This window comes from Austrofundulus limnaeus, unplaced genomic scaffold (assembly GCF_001266775.1).
Source record: "Austrofundulus limnaeus strain Quisiro unplaced genomic scaffold, Austrofundulus_limnaeus-1.0 Scaffold1086, whole genome shotgun sequence".
Taxonomy (NCBI): domain Eukaryota; kingdom Metazoa; phylum Chordata; class Actinopteri; order Cyprinodontiformes; family Rivulidae; genus Austrofundulus; species Austrofundulus limnaeus.
In genome coordinates this window covers 107,052-110,570 of record NW_013953488.1, presented here as the reverse complement: position 1 = coordinate 110,570, position 3,519 = coordinate 107,052, and the positions used below count along the sequence as shown (strand labels likewise).

The window sequence follows — 3,519 nt, the reverse complement described above, 5'->3', positions numbered from 1 at the left end:
GTTGTAAACAGTTTATTTTAGTTATAAAACAGTTTATTTTAGTTGTAAACAGTTTATTTTAGTTGTAAACAGTTTATTTTAGTTGTAAAACAGTTTATTTTAGTTGTAAACAGTTTATTTTAGTTGTAAACAGTTTATTTTAGTTGTAAAGCTGGTTCAACACACACTGACTGAAGCTGAATAACACTGAGTTTAACTTTAGTAAACAAAAAGCCACAAACTGTTCAAGGATTAGTTGAGTCTTGTCCTACCTGATAGGCCATGGGGGAGGGGGTGGGGTGGTAGCTGGCAGGTGAGTGTGTGTTCTGGAACCCAACAGGTGACGGCGCCACCTGGTGGTAGCTCTGAGGACTGGGACTGGGCTGGTAGGAGCCCTGTGGGGACGGAGCTGCGTATGGAGAGTACCTGYACACACACAGTGTACACATTCAGTACTATCTGCTGGAACCAAACCTTTCTGTACAGACCTGTGTCAGACCGGGCCGGTCCGGTCCGGTCCACACTCACATAGCAGGTGTGCCTGGAGTCTGAGGGTTGTACTGAGGGTTGACCTGTGGGGACGGGACCTCAGGGTAACCTGGGGTCTGAGGGTTAGGGGTCCCTCCGTAGCCCTGAGGAGAYGGAGAAGGCTCGTCATCAAAGCCGAAGTCGTACTCCTCATCGTTCCTGCACACAGCCAACACAAACAGCTTGTAGTGTGTTGTTTCCTCTACACACARCTGCTTTGTGTCTGTGTGTGTTACCTGGAAGGTGTGTTAGGGTTGCTGGGGTCCCAGGCTCCACTCTGACCTGGTGTTCTGCTCCCATCATGCAGCGGGGTCTGAGAGCCGTAGTGAGGCGTTCTGCTTCCTGCTGAAAGCAGGAAGAGGGTTGATGACGTATGTGACTGCTGTGAGTCCAGCTGTTTTCAAACATCTGCATCAGGACAGCTTTACAGCATGGCACTGTGCTGCTGCAGGTGCATGGTTTCTTGGTCCCTCCTGGTGGACCTCCTGTACAGTCAGGCTGGATCAGTTCTGCTCCTCTGTGCTCGACTCAGGTGCTTTTATAAAAATTATCTCTTTCAATTCAGTTCATGTAMAAAGCACCAAGTCACAACCAGCTGTGTACCAGGGACGCAAACTATTTATCAACTTACCATTAACTGTGCAATAATGGTTTATTACCATATTTATTCATGTATAATACCAGCCCATTTTTAGATTAAAAAATTTAATTATCATAATAACTCAATTTCATTTGGATTTCAGGACTTTTCATACTTTGCAGTCTTTATACATTTCAGTACAACGATCATTGGACTGTTGTATCAGTTTTTTTATTTTATTTTAACAACATACGCACTAAATTTTTCTCCCCCGACTCAAACTATCCTCCAACACCTCAAACACTCAGCTGGTTCCCTACCGTCGTGGAGCGGAGTCTGAGATCCGTAGATGGGGGTCCGAGAGCCGGCGCCGTACATGGGAGTCTGGGAACCAAACATGGGGGTGCGTCCGTGAGCGGAGGTGGCTCCTGTGTGTCTCTTAGCTCCCCTGGTTGGAGAAATAAGACGTTAGATCAAAGAACTGACAAAACGTCCAAGGATGCCAACATTTCCTTCAAGTTTGACTTTTACAACCAAAAAGATGAAAACCAATCAGGACGACAGCTCAGTTATAAAACTGTAACAGAACTGCTGTGATCATCTATRTGTTATTAACATGTAATAACCAGGGTTAGAAACATCATCCTAAAAATCACCTCTGTAGTACTTTTAAATCTCCAAATAAACTTTTACCATGTAAACTGTACTGATTAAACCATTTATTTTTCACAAATTAAAACATTGAAGCTCATTACTTGAAATGAATGAATTTTCTTACCTGGTTAGTGCATGGGCTATTAGACTGATTATTACACTGGTTATTACACTAGTTATTACACTGGTAATTTCACTGGTTATTACACTGGTAATTTCACTGGTTATTACACGGGTTACTACATGGGTTATTACACTGGTTATGACACTGGTCATTACACTAGTTATTACAAGGGGTTTTACATGGGTTATTACTCTGGTTATTGCTCTGGTTATTACACTGGTTATTACTCTGGTTATTACACTGGTTATTACACTGGTAATTTCACTGGTTATTGCACTAGTTATTACACTTGTAATTTCACTGGTTATTAAACGGGTTACTACATGGGTAATTACACGGGTTATTACTCTGGTTATTACACTGGTTTTTACACTGTAATTTCACTGGTTATTACTCTGGTTATTACTCTTGTTATTACTCTTGTTATTACTCTTGTTATTACTCTGGTTATTACTCTGGTTATTACACTGTAATTACACTGGTTATTACTCTGGTTATTACTCTGGTTATTACTCTGGTTATTACTCTGGTTATTACACTGGTTATTACTCTGGTTATTACTCTGGTTATTACTCTGGTTATTACACTGGTTATTACTCTGGTTATTACTCTGGTTATTACTCTGGTTACTACAGGATGTAGCCTAACAGGTTTACAGAGAGGTGACAGAAACAAAAAGAATCTGATATCTGAACTCAGAGCCACAGGTGGAGGACATACATGGTGGTCAACCTCTGCCTGTCCACAGAGATGGTCTGACAGGTGGAGTGCAGCTCCACTCGGGCCGTGGACTCTGTGGCATCCTTCACCACACCGATGTATCCTGGGAAACAGACGAACCCATCAGAAACCAGAGGTCATGGTGCGGTTCATTCAAAACAAACTTTATTGATAMGATGTGTCTGACCTTTGTAAGGACCCTGAGAGATGCGGACCGTCTGACCAATCAAGTCGTTGTCTCTTCGTCCTCGTCCTCGCCCAAATCCTCCTCCTCCTCCCCCTCCTGCTCCTCCTCTCTGTGGAGTACCTGGAGGACGACAGGCTCAGCTTCATCCTTTCATCTTTAGTTCAACGTCTTTTCTTTACAGACCGATTATTAAACATGAATAAATCACAGAAACACAAGCGATGACACGCTGAGAAACTTCAACTGAAATCTGTAACTTTTCTTACCAGAAAGAGAAGCTGGAAGAAGAACTTTGCTATAAAAGGTCAGTGAGTAATTCCAATAGTAGAATATATTTTATTTTCCCAGCCTGTTTCTAATGTGATTCCACAGTAAACACTGTCTGAACCGTTGGTTTCAGTAAACAAACCAGAACTGAACGCCTTGTTTGGTCCAGCAGACAGAAGACTTGTTTAARATGCTTCAATGTCTTTACAGAGGCACAAAGTCACATCACGTGTGTTTATTTACACATAGTGTCTGCTCTTCAGGCGTGGCTGTGGGGAGTCATCATCCAMTGASAGTTGGCAGTTCAATTCCCCACTATTCATTCACATTCTGAAGTGTCTCGAAGCAAAACACCAAACTTCAGTGTCCGAGTGTGATGTAAGGTCTCTACGGGATGATCTGTCCTGGTTAGGTTTGTAGAGCGACAGGGTGTGTGTGTGTGTGTGTGTGTGTGTGTGTGTGTGTGTGTGTGTGTGTGTG

At 42.7% G+C, this 3,519-nt stretch overlaps 1 protein-coding gene across 1 annotated transcript in view; it reads right to left on the bottom strand.

The window, feature by feature from the left end:
- Positions 1–251: 251 nt before the first annotated feature.
- supt5h (SPT5 homolog, DSIF elongation factor subunit) overlaps positions 252–3,519 on the bottom strand; it is a gene marked incomplete at its 3' end in the record, with an annotated part of 20,937 nt that continues 17,669 nt past the window's right edge. The window contains 6 exon segments of the mRNA XM_014030587.1: positions 252–405; positions 508–666; positions 744–849; positions 1,408–1,535; positions 2,586–2,688; positions 2,773–2,892. Of these exon segments, the coding sequence (XP_013886041.1) occupies positions 252–405; positions 508–666; positions 744–849; positions 1,408–1,535; positions 2,586–2,688; positions 2,773–2,892 (770 nt within the window).